The following is a 13,645-nucleotide window of genomic DNA, read 5'->3' as shown; positions in this document are numbered from 1 at the left end:
TTTTAATAAATTTACTTATTTATTTTTGGCTGTGTTGGGTCTTCGTTGCTGCGAGCGGGCTTCTCATTGCGGTGGCTTCTCTTGTTGCTGAGCTCGGGCTCTAGGCACGTGGGCTTCAGTAGCTGTGGCATGAGGGCTCAGTAGTTGTGGTGCACAGGCTTAATCCATGACATGTGGGATCTTCCTGGACAGGGCTCGAACCTGTGTCCCCTGCATTGGCAGGCGGATTCTTAACCACTGCACTACCAGGGAAGTCCCACATGGGCAGTTTTAGAGAAAATGATATCTCACTGGTATCAAAGGCCCATGAAACACGTCCTTTATTTCCGGTGCCCCATATAATCCCTTGCAGCCTCCTGTGGCTTCTGGAGTGGCCAGACTCACAAGGACTGAAGAGCTATTTCAGGTGCTCGTTTATTCACCTTCCAGGTGGAGTCAGTCGCACCGCTCTTTGTAAGGGTCTTCATATTCACTCTGCCCCATTCACTGGGACGGTGGCCCTCTTGCCGAGGAACCAGGGTGATCTGATTTGCAGCATCCCCACATTTATGAAACACAGTGTGTGCCATGGATGTTCCAGGAAAGAATCCTTGACCCTCTTTTCTCCATTGTACATTCTTGGCTCCTTTGTCATAGATTAATTGACCATAAGAGCATGGGTTTATTTCTGGGCTCTCTATTCTGTTTCACTGATCTATGTGTCTGTTTTTGTGCCAGTACCATACTGTTTTGACTACTGTAGCCTTGTAGTATAGTCTGAAGTCAGGGAGTGTGGTCCTTCCAGCTCTGTTCTTCTTTCTCAAGATTGTTTTGGCTATTTAGGGTCTCCTGCATTTCCATTAAAATTTTTAAATTATTCTAGTTCTGTGAAAAATGTCATGGGTATTTTGATAGGCATTGCATTGAATCTGTAGGTTGTCTTGGGTAGTATGGTCATTTTGACAATATTAGTTCTCCCAATCCAAGAACACGATATCTCTTTCCATCTCTTTCTGTCATTTTCAATTTCTTTCATCAGTGACTTACAGTTTTCTGAGTAGCTTTATTCCTAGGTATTTTATTCTCTTTGTTGCAATGGTATATGAGATTGTTTCCTTAATTTCTCTTTCTGATAGTTCATTGTTAGTGTATAGAAATGCAACAGGTTTCTGTATATTAATTTTATATCTTGCAACTTTACCAAATTCATTGATGAGCTCCATAGTTTTCTGGTGACATCTTTAGGATTTTCTGTATATATTTATAGTATGTCATCCACAAACAGTGACAGTTTTACTTCTTCCTTTCTAATTTGGATTCTTTTTATTTCTTTTTCTTCTCTGAGTGCTGTGGCTAGGATTTCCAAAACTATATTGAATAAAAGTTGCAAGATTGGGTATCTTTGTCTTGTTCCTGATCTTACAGGAAATGCTTTCAGCTTTCCATTGTTGAGTATGTTGCTAGCTGTGGGTTTGTCATATGGCCTTTACTATGTTGAGGTATGTTCCCTCTATGCCCACTTTCCTGGAGAGTTCTTATCATAAATCAGTGTTGAGTTTTGTCAAAAGCTTTTTCTGCATCTATGGAGATAATCATATGGTTTTTATTCTTCAGTTTGTCAATGTGGTGTATCACACTGACTTGCAGATATTGAAAAACCCTTGCATCCCTGGGATAAGTCCCACTTGATTGTGGTGTATGATCCTTTTAATATATTGTTGGATTTGGTTTGCTAATGTTTTGTTGAGGATTTTTACATCTATGTTATTAATCAGCAGCCTATAACTTTGTGATATTTTTGTCTGGTTTTGGTATCAGGGTGATGGTGGCCTCATAGAATGAATTTGGAAGTGTTCCTTCCTCTGCAGTTTTTTTGGAATAGTTTGAGGAGGATAGGGGTTAGCTCTTCTCTAAATGTTTGGTAGAATTCACCTGTGAAGCCATCTAGTCCTGCACTTTTTTGTGTTTTGGGAGTTTTTAAATTACTGATTCAGTTTCATTACTGGTAATTGATCTGTTCATATTTTCTATTTCTTCCTGGTTCAGTCTTGGGAGATTGTACCTAAGAATTTGCCCATTTCTTCCAGGTTGACTATTACTATTGGCATATAGTTGTTCACAGCAGTCTCTTATGGTCCTTTGTATGTCTGTGGTGTCAGTTGAAACTTCTTTTATCATTTATGATTTTATTGATTTGGGCCCTCTCCCTTTTTTTCTTGATGAGTCTGGCTAAAGGTTTATCAATTTTGTTTAGCCTTTCAAAGAACCAGCTTTTAGTTTTGTTGATCTTTTCTGTTGTTTTTTTAGTCTCTATTTAATTTATTTCTGCTCTGATTTTTATGATTTCATTCCTTCTACTAACTCTGGGTTTTGTTTGTTCTTTCTCTAGTTCCTTTAGGAGTACGGTTAGGTTGTTCATTTGAAATTTTTCTTATTTCCTGAGGTAAGCTTGTATCACTGTAAACTTACCTCTTAGAACTGCTTTTGCTGTGTCCCATAGGTTTTGAATTGTTGTGTTTTCTTTTTCATTTGTGTCTAGGTATTTTTCTGTTTCCTCTTTAATTTCTTCAGTGATCCACTGGTTGTTTAGTTGCATATTGTTTAGCCTCCCTGTGCTTGTGTTTTCTGCAGTTCTGTTCTTGTAGTTGACTTCTGGTATCATAGTTTTGTGGTCAGAAAAGCTGCCGGATATGACTTCAGTTTTATTAATGTCCTGAGGCTTGTTTTATGGCCTAGCATGTGATCTGTCCTGGACAATGTTCCATATGCACTTGGAAAGAATGTGTATTTGCTGCTTTCAAATAGAATGCTCTCTTTATATATATATCAATTAAGTGCATCTGGTCTCGTGTCATTCAGGGTCAGTGTTTTCTTACTGGATGATCTGTCCATGGATGTGAGTGGGCTGTTAAAGTCCCCTATTATTGTGTTACTGTCAATTTCTCCCTCTGTGTCTGTTAACATTTGCCTTATATATTGAGGTGCTCCTGTGTTGGGTGCATATATATTTACAATGGTTATATCTTTTTTGGATTGATCATTTTATCCATAATGTGGTGTTCTTCTTTGTCTCTTGTAACCATCTTTATTTTAAAGTCTATTTTGTCTGACATGAGTATTGCTACTCCAGCTTTCTTTTGATTTCCATTTGCATGGAATATCTTTTTCCATCCCCTCACTTTCAGTCTGTGTCTGTCCCTAAGTCTGAAGTGGGTCTCTTGTATATACGGGTCTTGTTTTTGTATTCATGTAGCGAGCCTGTGTCTTTTGGTTGGAGCACTTAGTCCATTTACACTCAAGGTAATTATCGATATGTATGTTCCGACTGCCATTTTGTTCATTGTTTTGAATTTGATTTTGGAGGTCTTTATCCCCCTTTCTTCTTTTGCTTTCTTCTCTTGTGATTTGATGACTATCTTTAGTTTTACGTTTGGATTCCTTTTTCTTTTTTATGGGTGTATCTATTACAGATTTTTGACTTGTGGTTGCCATGAGGTTTTCATATAGCAGTCTATGTATATATACATGTGACTGTTTCAAGGTGCTGATCTCTTAATTTTAAAACTCTGCATTTGGGACTTCCCTGGTGGCGCAGTGGTTGGGAATCTGTCTGCCAATGCAGGGGACACGGGTTTGAGCCCTGGTCCAGGAAAATCCCACATGCCGCGGAGCAACTAAGCCCTCACACCACAACTGCTGAGCCCACAAGCCTAGAGCCCTGCTTTGCAACAAGAGAAGCCACCACAATGAGCCTGTGCACTGCAACGAAGAATAGCCCCTGCTCACTGCAACTAGAGAAAGCCCTGCAGCAACAAAGACCCAATGCAGCCAAAAGTATTTTTAAGAAACAAACAAAACAAAGGAAAACCCTGCCTTTGTCCTCTTCTCCCCTCACATCCTATTTTCCATCTAACTGTTCTGTCCATCCCTTAACTGCTTATTGTGGATATACACGATTTTACCATTTCTTTTAACCCCCCCACTAGCTTTGTTTGTGGATGATTTCCTACCTTTACTATATGTTTGCCCTTACCACTTAGTTCTTTCCATAGTTTTCTTGTTTCTAGTCGTAGCTATTTATTTTTCTTTTAGAGAAGTCCCTTTAACATTTGCTGTAAAGCTGGTTTGGTGCTGAACTCTTAGTTTTTGCTTGTCTGTAAAGCTTTGATCTCTCCATCAAATCTGAACGAGAGCCTTGCTGAGCAGAGTATTCTTGGTTGTAGGTTTTGTCCCTTCATCATTTAAAATAGATCATGCCATTCCCTTCTAGCCTGCAGTTTCCACTAAAAAACAGCTGATAGCCTTACGGGAGTTCCCTTGTATGTTGTTTGTTGCTTTTCTCTTGCTGCTTCTAATATTCTGTTTTTATTTTTTGGTACTTCAGTTGCAGTGAGTCTTGGAGTGGTCCTCTTTGGGTTGATCCTGTTTGGGACTCTCTGTGCTTCCTGGACCTTGATGTCTGTTTCCTTTCCCAGGTTAAACAAGTCTTCAGTGGTTATGTCTTCAAATGTGTTCTGTGCCCCCTGCTCTCTCTCCTCCTCTGGGACCCCTGTAATGCAAGCATTAAGTGTGCCTGGTGTTGTCCCAGAGTCTCTCACTCTGGCCTCACTTCTTTTCATTCTTCCTTCTGTTCAGCAGCAGCAGTGGCTCCCACTGCTCTGTCTTCCCGCTCACTGATCCGTTCCTCTGTGTCACTCAGTCTGCTGCTGACGCCTTCATTTCAGTTACTGTAGTCTTCACCTCTGTAGGGCTGTTCTTTATATTTTCTGACTCTTGTTAAAAGCTTTTAACTCCTTGCTCTGTGCATCCATTCTTCTCCCGAGCTCTTTGATCATCTTTACTGTCATTATTCTGGACTCTTTCTTGGGTAGACTGCCTGTCTCCACTTCGCTTAGTTGTTCTCCTGGGGGTTTATTTTGTTCCTTCGTCTGCAGCAGGTTTCTGTGCCACCTCGTCTTGTCTGAGTTGCTGTTTGTATATTACGTATGTGGTAGGTTGTTTCTCGACCTCAGCAGTGGCCCCCTCTGTAGGAGACATTACGCATCCCAGCAGCACACTCGTCACCAGAGCTGTATGTAGGGGCGCCCCGTGAGGGCTGTGTGGTTCCTTCTGTTTTGGAGGGCTGGCTACGTGGGTGGTCTGGTGGGCTTAGTTGGCACCCGGTCTGGTTGACTGCCAAGCTCTGCCTTGTGTGGAGGCCACTGGTTGGTGGGGCCTGGTCAGGAGGCAGCTGACTGCAGAATCCCCAGGGACCCTGGGGCTAGTGCCAGGTCACTGATGGGTGACGTCAGGGTCCAGGCGACTCTGGAGCTGTTGACCCCCTACTGCTGGGTGAAGCCAGGTCCTGGGGTGAGTGCCAGAGAGCTGGTGTAAGATTGCTGGTGGCTGGGGCCAGTTCCTAGCACAGTTGGGTATGGGGTCTGGGGTGTCCAGAAGCTTGCACTGGCCAGCTGGGAGCGCCGAGGTCTGCAAGCTGCAGGATCGTGGTTTTCCTGCTTCTGGTTTCTGCCCCGTGGTGGCGGGACTGGTCTAGAGGCTGTGCAGGCTTCCTAGCAGCAGAGGCCAGCACCTGTCAGCTGCTGGGTGGAGCAGAATCTTGGCCCTCTGGTGGGCAGGGCCATGTCCAGAGGTGGCCAGCTGTGCGCTCAGGAAGTCTCTAAGCAGCCTGTCCGCTGAGGGGTGGGGCTGTGTTCCCACCCGGCTGGTGGTCCCAGCACTGGCACCTACAGGCGGTTGGGTGGGACCAGGTCTCAGAGCTCATGAGCCAGGACGGTGGTCGCCGGCACCAGGGTCCCCATGGTAGAAAGCTCCCAAATATGTCTGCCACCAGCATCTGTGTCCCCAGGGTGAGCTGCAGTTGCCCCCTTGCCTGTCTGAGAGACTCTCCAAGTCCAGCAGGTACGTCTGGCCCAGGCTCCTATCAAGTTACTGCTCTGCCCTTGGTCCCAGTGCGCATGGGATTTTGTGTACTCCCTGTAACAGTGGAGTCTCTGTTTCCCCCAGTCCTCTGGGACCCCTGAAAGCCCCCCCATCCCCGGGGGCCCGTTTTCCTGGTATAGGACCCGCGGGCTACGGAGCCCGACGTGCGGCTCAGAACTGTCTCCTGTGGGAGCACCTCCGCGATGTGCTTGCTCTCCCGTGTGTGGGTCGCCCCCCCGGTGGGGGTCACGAGCCTCGATCATCTTGCACGTCTGCTCCCCCTACCTGCTCCCCCTACCTGGCTCATTGTGGCTCCTCCCGTGTCTTCAGCTGTGGATCTTTCTGGCAGGCTCTGGTCCTTTGTGTCCAGCTGTAGATCTTTCTGGCTCTGGTCCTGTTCATCGATGGCTGCTCCGCGCAGCTGTGAGTCCGGCGTGCCCACGGGAAGAGGCGAGCTGGGGGGGGTCTTTCCACTCCACCACCTCGGCAGCTCTCCTGTCGACGTGTCCTTGATGCCTTCTTTAACCCCCGGCCACCCTCCCCGCTTCTAAATGAAGAGCGAGCCTTGGAAAAACAGCGTAAATGGATACAGCGTTGAGAAACAAAATGTTACGTTATTCACGGCAAGCGAGGCCGCTTGTCCCCTACAGTGGTATTTATCACAGTCACCTAGTAAGAAGTTTTGGGCTGGCGAGGAAAATGTTCACTGAATAGCGGGGGCAGCAGATGCAGGAGGTGAAGGGGGTTGGGGGGAGCTGGCCGTGCGCCGGTGCTGGGGCCCCGTGCCTGTGGGCCCGACCTGCCGCCTACCTGCGCGTTCCCCGCAGGTGCGGCGGCCTGGGGCTGGTGCTGGCCAGCGCGGGCTTCGGCATGCTGACGGCGCCCATCATCGAGCTGCACAACCAGAAGGGCTACTTCCTGCACCACATCATCTTCGCCTGCTGCACGCTCATCTGCATCATCTGCCTCTTGCTGCTGCCCGAGAGCCGGGACCAGAACCTGCCTGAGAGCATCCCCGACGGCGAGCACTACACGCGCCAGCCCCTGCTGCCGCCCAGGCGCGGGGAGCAGCCCCTGCTGCTGACCAACGCCGAGCTCAAGGACTACTCGGGGCTGCACGACGTGGCCGCCGCGGGCGACGGGCTGCCGGACCGTGCCACGGCCAACGGCGGGCGGCCCATGTAGCAGGGCCCTGGGGGCGGACCGGGCTGACCGTGGCCATGGGTGGGCCCCCTCTGCTGAGGCCGGCGTGGGGACCCCCGAGGAGCCCACGTGTGAGGAAGAGGACTTTGCAAACGACCCTTCAAAGACTTTCCTTTCTGCCATGAAACGTTTGTATTTATTTTGGTCATTTTTAAAGAGCACTTTACTCCCTTCCCTTCACGGGTCCCACCTCCTCAGGAGGAGGGACGCGGTGGCCGAGGACACACCGTGAGGACCGCGCAGCCCAGGCTCCCCGGGAGGTCCGCTGCGCCCTCAGAGCCAGCTGTCCCCGAGGCCGTGCACAGAGACCAACCAGCCACCGTCTGGAGCACTCCCACAGCTGTGCTTTATTCAGACTGAAATGTAAATGGTTAGGGTTTTGCTAGAGTCTGTATATGGTTTTTAAAGGTTTTCTCTGTAAGGTAAGAGCTTCTGCTCCATGTGCTGGGGGAAAGCAGCTCACGGTATCATTAAAACCAGCTTAGTCTTTCCCGCAAGATCATCCTTTTATACTTGATGCTGGAAGCTCTTTGGGGGAAGAGCCTGTAGATTAGCGGCGTATCGCCACGGTCTCCAAGGCAGGTCTGCCCGGCTCAGCTCCCGAGCAGCGACGCCATCGATCAGAGACAAGTTACTGTTATCACCCCTCCTCCCGGTTCAGCTCCAGCAGGAAAGTCCCCTCTTGCAGTCAGCTTTTCTGCCAGCACAACATGAACACACGGCTACTTCCTGAACTAACACCAATAGGAAAATAACTCAATAGGCTAGGCAGCCCCCAGGAGGGAGCGGTGCTCTTGCAAACACGGCCCGCCAGCCACATCCCGAGCACACACGGCGCAGAAATCACCAGCTTGGAGGCCTCGGCTCCGCTAGCCGCCGGCGGAGACCCCAGAGCCCTCTGCTTCCGTCAGCACAGAGCTGGGCCTGGAGCAGGCCCTCACTGGGGAGCTCTGCTGACGGCAGCCTCCGAGAACATCAAGACCAACTGAGAGAAGCAATAACTCACCAAAGCTCGAGCCCCACCCGACTCCAAGGGTTTTCGTTGTGTTCCTCACTTCATCCCCCTGCCTTTCCAGGTCAGGCTCTCTGCACCTGTCTGGAGCCGTTTCAGAGGAAACGCAGGAGATGCTGAGAAACACCCCTCGCTGGCCAGGCAGGCACCGTCTTGTGGCAGTCCCGGGACAGCCTGGGCTCTTCCTGGAAGGGTCCACCTCCCCACAGTGCCTCTGCTGTGGGCTCTTCTTCCAGGGAAGGCGTGGCCCTGGGTCCGTGGGAAGCAGCGAGGGGACTCCCAGCCCACGGCTGCCCAGACTCCAAGGCCCAGGAGAGAGGTGGAGCACGTCCCCGCTCGCCTCCTGTCCCCTCCAGTCTGTCTTGCCGTCCCCCCACGGTGCCCCTACAAGCTGGCGGCCGCGGGGAGGAGCCGCTGGCGCGGTGAGAACGCCGTGAGGTGAGCAGACGCGCAGGCCTGTGTGGTGGCGGCAGCTACACCGCCTGGTCCCAGGGCCACCGGCCCAGCCCCTCATGGCCCTGCCTTGTGTCTTGAGTCACGTCTGTTCTGTGTTTCAGCATCCGTCCGCATTCACCTTAATCTACAAGGCCTTTCTTCACACCTGTGCAGCTCGAGTGCCAAACCTGGGAAGCGCCTTAGCCTCTCTCAGCATGCCGGCCGCAGGGTCCCCGGTCCAGGGCAGGACGTGCAGCGCAGGGCTGGCGGGGTCCCTGGGCCACACCTGCCAGGTGTGTCTGCACCCATCACCCCAGCTCCAGGACACCTTGCAGCCAGGCCGCTCGCCAGACCCCAGGCCGTGCGTGCCCTCCCGCTGGCCGTGTAGACCTTTAGGGATCGTGCTCAAGCCGCAGGGGACAGCCGGCACCTCCAGGAAGGCGGGCACGGCGCTCCCAGACCCCTGTTCCAAAGTCTGAGGTCCGTCTTAAGTGACAACAGTAGACGCTGGTCCCACAGAGCCCAGCACTGACCGCAGCGGTCAGGACCAGCTCATAGACTAGAAGAGAAGCTGGCTGCGAGGGCGGGGCTCCCGGGACCAAAGCCTGGCAGGTGTGAGGGAGGGGATGGCGCGGCAGGTGTGAGGGAGGGGAGGTTCCTGGCTCCTCCATGCCCCCTCCTGCGGCCCTGGGTCAGGCTGGTCCCGAGGGACAGCCGTGAGCGTAGCCAAAGCAGAAAAGCTTCCTGTGGGCCGAGCCCCGTGAGACCCCCCACCACGCGGGCGAGGCAGCCCCAAGCCCAGCCGGGGCCGGTCCTGCCTGCTCCGCGAGACCCCCGTGCTCACGCGTGGACCCCTCGGCCCAGGTCCCTCCGTGCTTAGGGGAGAGACACTTCTCAGGCGCCTGCCGCTGCACGTCCGCCACCCGGCTCACCCAGCCCGCTGCCCGGGAAGGTCCAGCTCCTCCTCTGGCATCACGCCGCCCTCAGTCCCAGCCCCCCAGGAGCCGGGACCCCCTTCCAACGAGTCAGGCACAAACGTGATCCTCCTGCCTTCTCTTCCTGTCTGGAAACCAGTAACAACTCACCCGATACTCACCCAATACCCTGCCTGTTAGCACCCAAAACACACAGTAAAATTTTAAATGTTATCTGAAAGACTACAATACCACTTGCGACTAGGGGCACGGGGGCGGGCAAGCTGGTCCGGCCACAGAACAGCAGGAGAAAGAAACGGCCCAGAGGAAGTACTGCCCGCAATACCACTTCCTGGTGCCACACGAGGGTGGCTGAGGCGCCGCGAAAGGACGAGCCCCTGGGCCACAGGGTGGTGGCGACGTGGTGCGGCCTGCGTGCCGCTGGGGGTGCCCCAGTGGCCCAGCAGCCCCGGGCCGGAGGTTTCTGTGTGAGAACCGTGTGGCCTGCGTACGGACGGGACGCCTGGAGGTGCCTGCTCCCAGCACAAACCTGCACCCGGTCCTGGCCTGTCCTTACGTTCCTGTCTGCATGACGCCACAGCTGTCGTACCCTGGGGGGAGATTTGTATGTAAATGTACAGAAATAAAAATGTTGCCCCATTAACAAACTTCCTCTGGAATGTCTTCCCTACCTCATCTGATGGTGTCCAGTGAAGGGCATTTCGTGACCACTGGCTACGAGTAATAAACTCTGTTGATTCAGGTCTCGCTGTGTCCCTACTTTAGCGCCTGTGTAAGCCCAGCCTCGGCTCTGCCCCCGGGGGACCGCGGGGGGCTTCTCTGCCTGCAGATTCCCCATCGTAAAGGCGGGCAGAGGAAACATCAAACTGCCGTTCGCAGGCCCCGAGAAACGGGGGGCGACAGCAGGTTTCAGAGTTCTTTTCTCTTGTGTGTGGATGTCCTGCTAATCTAATCCGTGGCCTGAAGGTTCCTAGAGAGGAAACGATTCTCACACTGTGATTCGGTCAGGAGAGACTGAGAACCCAGAGCTCTCTTTAATGTAGTATTTTTTAACAAGAAAGCAATATTTCTTTAATAAAGTATTTATACCAAACTCTCCTCTCCATAGCCCTGATTTGCGTTACCTGCTCTTCCTAGAAAGGTGCCCGCTGTGCTTCCAAACCACAACCGGCCGGGGCCTTGCAGGTTAGCGTCCTGAGCCCCAGACCTGGTCCCCGGAAGGTCCTTTCCGTCCCGGCCAAAGTGTCACCGCTCTGGCTGCCCGCACTGGCTCGACACAGGGCTTGCCACCCATCGCGTGAACCGTGTCACAGGGCCCGAAACCATCCGCCTCTCCTGACAAAAGGGGTCCACGTGGACCCCAAAGATCAGAGAGTCCTTTGCCTGTCGTTCTCGGCTTGGCTGTGCTGAGAAGCACGTGGGGGGCTTTCCAACCCCACAAAACCTGGGCCTCCGGCCGCCTGAGTCTGGGGAAGGGAACCTGTAAGAGCTCTGCCAGCAATTCGACCGGAAGACAAGTTGAGAGCCACTGACCTGAGCACCACCGGCTTCTGGAAAGGAGTGCACGTACCAGAAAGGCTGGACTCCACCTGAAGCAGCAGAAAAGGCCAAGGATTAAGACGACGCAGCAGGGGCCTGCGACTTGGAGGAAAGGGGGGACGGAAGGACAGGCAGGGCAGCAGGAAGCCCAGGGAGGGGCTGACACACTCGGATGCATTCAACAAAAAGGGTAAAACCGTGACCCAGGTCCTAGGGGCCACGGCACCGGGGTTTGCGAAGCATTTCCAGCAATAACCCAGCCAGGTGAGACCGTCCCACTTCATAGGTGAGGAAACGGCGCCCAGAGAAGTGAGACTCAGTAGTGGCGGGACGTGGGGACACACGACAGAAGGACCTCACAGGCCTCGGGCCTCAGGCCCCGGTCGTGACAAGATGGGCCTGACGGAGTCATGACTGATTTCCCCTCCGTCCCACAACGGCCCCAAACCCCTCCCCCCAGGACCGCGAGGAACCTTCCCTGCCCTTCTCCTGCCTCCTCCTGCAGGTGCAGCCCTGGGGCCCCACTCCAGTGACGGCGGGAAGACCGACCCTTTAAAAACAAACGTCACGCGTGACCCTGCTGACAGCTGGCGACACCCCACGCGTTTATTCAGACGTCCGTCCGGGCGCGCACATCTGCATCCTTGCTGCCGCCTGGGCTAGAACTTCTCGGGAAAGGCCTCCATTTCCTCCTTGATCCTGTTTTCTACCAGCAACGTGAAGCTGCTGTCGGTGTTTGGAAGGTTATAGCTGACAAACACCTGTTTGCTGGTCTTCCTGGCTGAAACGAGAGAAAGCACACGGACGTGTGCAACCCACTGCGGGGAAAGGCCTGGAAGGGGAAGGTGGGCTTCCAGGGAGAGAAGCGAGCTCTGACACCTGTGGTGTCACGGGCAGTTGCTGCAGACCAGACTACAGGCACCGAACAGCGGTTCTGAAAGGCCGGTCCCCATGGCCACAGTGCCGGGACCTCGTGGGAGATGCAGACCCTCGGCCCGCCCAGACCCACTGAGTCTGCTCTCAGTCTCTACCGTCTGAGTCCCACCGCGCTGCACACGGGGCCGGCTGGTCGTGCTGCTTTTTACAAAGCACAGACGATGTGCAAGTATTTAGAACACTAAGGTCCTGGGACTTCCCTGGCGGCCCAGTGGTTAGGACTCCACGCCTCCACCGCCGAGGGCCTGGGTTCAATCCCCAGTCGGGGAACTAAGATCCCGCGAGCAGCGGGGCACGGCCCAAAAAATCTATCTATACTTCAGAACCGCCCCCTCCAGCAACTCCCCCTGCCCACAGACGGGAGCCGACGTTCCTACACATACACACGTGCAGGCGCACGCGCACACGTACGATTTCTCAACGCGATGCGAGAGACGTGTTTTAGCTCCTTTCTGCGGCACCGTTCATGGCTGACGTGAGCTGCTCCAACCGCCAAAAGCACGCGCGGTTTGCACACCCATAACCTGAAGGCAGGACAGGTCCCGAGGACAAGCCAGGCGGTACCGGTCCCCTCTTCCCCTTCCGGTGAAATAGCTCCTCCCTGGGCCCCACCCCACAGGGGGCGGGTGCAAGCCCCTCCTCCCCCCACCGCAGTCAGGGGCTACGTCAGTCCCGTCGCAAAGGCAGAGAGATGGGGACGGGGAGAGCCGGGGCAGTCGAGCCACAGCCGCTCAGCCTGCCTGCATTCGGCGGCAGGAAAGTCCCCGGCCCCGGGGGCCACTGACTCCAGTCCCTCCGCGAGCCAAGAACCATCCCGCCTGCACGGTCCACCCGGCAGCCCCACCCTGCGCCCCAGAGCCACACAGGGCAGGGGGTCCCCATCCACACCGAAGCCCCCAGTGCCCCCAGGCCGTTCACCTCTTCCACCCAAGACACTGTCTCGGGGCACCTGTCTCTTCTCGGCTCCCTCCAGACAACTAACGACGGTTAATAACGCATTTTCAACTGCAGGTGACCTCCCTGCGGAACGGGCCTCTGTGGCCTCAGCACACGCATCGCCTGTCCCCCTGGGGTGCTGGCATCTCACCACGTGTGCCCGTCCTTGCTGGGCGGTGGCCGAGGGCTGCCAGGTCTGCGGCTACGGGAGGGTGGGAGCCTCCACTAGCGTCTGGCTTTGGTTAAGTGAGAGTGTATTTTTTGGTCTGTATTTTTTGGTCTGTGTTGTTTCAAATTATGCAGATTATAAATCGACGTAAGCCACGTGAGAGAATGTTAAAAAGAGCGCCAACGTTTGCATAAAATGCCCAAAAAAAGAAAAAGAACCCTAGTTTTCGCACACAAACTGCTTCCAGATCTCATCTCAAGGACACCGGGAGCCCATCTCCCTTCACTGGAATAACCAGGTGGTTCGTGGCTCATCAAACGAGCTCCCGCCGCCCTCCTCTCCTGGACTCGGTCCACACTGGGGGGACCCACCAGTCCCAGCTCCACAAACCAGCAGCCTCCCTCCCTCCTCCACCAGGCCCGGCACACGGGGCCTGCCTGCTGGGGGTGCGTCACCCCGAAACGCTGGCAAATACGCAGTGAAGCAAAGGGGCATCAGGTCTTCCACCTGCTCTCCGTGGGTCACAAAAAACCAGCAGCTCAAACGCAGAGCAGCAATGACAGCACCTGGGAGTCTGGGCGA

General features: G+C 53.6%; 2 protein-coding genes across 9 annotated transcripts in view; one reads left to right on the top strand and one right to left on the bottom strand.

Moving 5' to 3' along the window:
• Positions 1-10,228, top strand: part of SLC22A23 (solute carrier family 22 member 23) — a 146,330-nt gene extending 136,102 nt beyond the window's left edge. For all 3 annotated transcript variants that reach the window (XM_019944968.3, XM_019944969.3, XM_073810245.1), the window contains one exon: positions 6,726-10,228. In XM_019944968.3, coding sequence (XP_019800527.1) covers positions 6,726-7,083 — 358 coding nt within the window. In that variant the 3' untranslated portion in view covers positions 7,084-10,228. The remainder of the gene's footprint in view (positions 1-6,725) is intronic.
• PSMG4 (proteasome assembly chaperone 4) overlaps positions 1-13,645 on the bottom strand; it is an 85,941-nt gene that overhangs the window by 2,691 nt on the left and 69,605 nt on the right. For 5 of the 6 annotated variants that reach the window (XM_073810259.1, XM_033863774.2, XM_033863775.2 and 2 more), the window contains one exon: positions 11,604-11,803. The exons of the other annotated variant lie outside the window; for it this stretch is intronic. In XM_073810259.1, the coding sequence (XP_073666360.1) occupies positions 11,682-11,803 (122 nt within the window). In that variant the 3' untranslated portion in view covers positions 11,604-11,681. Of the gene's footprint in view, positions 1-11,603; positions 11,804-13,645 lie in introns of those variants that run through there. 6 annotated transcript variants of the gene reach the window in all.

This window comes from Tursiops truncatus, chromosome 10 (genome assembly GCF_011762595.2).
Source record: "Tursiops truncatus isolate mTurTru1 chromosome 10, mTurTru1.mat.Y, whole genome shotgun sequence".
Taxonomy (NCBI): Eukaryota; Metazoa; Chordata; class Mammalia; order Artiodactyla; family Delphinidae; genus Tursiops; species Tursiops truncatus.
Note: the sequence above shows the minus strand (reverse complement) of the source record. Positions and strands in the feature narration are given on the sequence as shown.